Consider the following 1348-nt stretch of genomic DNA (forward strand, 5'->3'; position numbering starts at 1 on the left):
CAACGCCAGCAACGGCCCCGGCTTTGCTGTGACGCTCCAGGGGCAGGCTGCCCGGCTGTGGAGCAAGCTCGTCGCGACCGTCGGCAAGGCGTGAGTCATCACCCCTTCGCCGAAGACGCGCGAGTCGTCCGAGATAGTTGCCGATGCAACTAGGGGGGAGCGTTAGAGACGACTCTCTCTCTCCCAACTGTGAACAGTCGTTATCTGTATATGCGCAGCTATTCATAGCCGCGCCTGTTGTTTGTGTGTGTATCCGCGCTCTTGGCGCGATTACGAGACTGACTAGTGTGTCGCACTAGTTGTACTTTTCGTAATAGTATTCCGCATTCATTGCGAGGGCGGACCACTCCTAGCGTGCAGACCGCGGGAGCTGGTGCCGCGGCCAGTGTAGACCTGGCCTGCGCTGTGACGCGCGCGCTCATGAAAGAAAGAAAGAAAACAGACAACCCAAGGGAGGGATGGGAGGACGGCACGCCGCCACCACACAGGGATTTTAAGGAGAGGTGTGTGGTGCGCTATCCGTCGCCCACCCTAGGGAGTCTGCCTCTTCCTATCTCTCTTCGCAGTCTCTCGCCGATTCTCGCTGCAACCTTCATGCCACCTCGCGGTCGTCCCACCCTCGTCGTTCTCTCCCTTGTCACTTCCTCCTCTGACGCGTTGTTCTCTTCTGCCTCGTCCTGCGACGCCGCCACCTGCCGGTCCCTTGTTCTCGCGGCTTCTTTCGCCTGCTCATCTTCAACGAATTCAAAGCGGCAAAATTCTTATCGTCGAACTTGGAGCGAGCAAGGACGACAGCTTTAGAGCCACAGGCGCCCCTCCTTCCACTCCGCCGCCGTGGCAGACTGCTAGTCATGGGCTGTGTCATGAGCACCGCGATCGGCTGCCTGCTCTGCAATAATCGCTGTTCGATCGACCGCGTCGTCTCGCAGTTTGCTTTCTTCCCGCCGTCGCCCGCGTCGTACACGATGGAGGCGCACGAGGGCAAGCTGCGGATCCGCTTCTGCGACCCCGAGATGGCGGCGGCGCACGAAAACCTGCAGCGGAACGCAGCCGGCGGCGCCGTGCGCGTCGATTGCGCGCGCGTCGAGACGTCGCGCGGCTCGAGCGTCGCGCTGCTCCACTTTGTCCACCCCGCCGCGCGCGCGACGCTGCTCTGGTCGCACGGCAACGCGATGGACATTGGTGAGATGTACTTCTTCCTGCTGGGGCTCGCGGCGCAGATGGGCGTCTCGGTCCGCGCCCCGCCGCCGCACGCCCTCGCCCCGCCCCGCCTCGACGCGCCGCCGCCCGCCCTCGCCCCGCCCTCCTCTTCCTTCCTCGTCACCATCTCCCGCCCTCGCCATATGTC

At 63.3% G+C, this 1348-nt stretch overlaps 1 protein-coding gene across 1 annotated transcript in view; it reads left to right on the plus strand.

The window, feature by feature from the left end:
• Positions 1 to 851: 851 nt before the first annotated feature.
• The window catches only part of EMIHUDRAFT_251088 (hypothetical protein), a gene marked incomplete at both ends in the record, with an annotated part of 1117 nt that continues 620 nt past the window's right edge, over positions 852 to 1348 (plus strand). Inside the window, one exon of the mRNA XM_005792985.1 lies at positions 852 to 1232. Within this exon, the coding sequence (XP_005793042.1) occupies positions 852 to 1232 (381 nt within the window). The remainder of the gene's footprint in view (positions 1233 to 1348) is intronic.

This window comes from Emiliania huxleyi (assembly GCF_000372725.1).
Source record: "Emiliania huxleyi CCMP1516 unplaced genomic scaffold EMIHUscaffold_1036, whole genome shotgun sequence".
In the NCBI taxonomy this organism is placed as follows: Eukaryota; Haptophyta; order Isochrysidales; family Noelaerhabdaceae; genus Emiliania; species Emiliania huxleyi.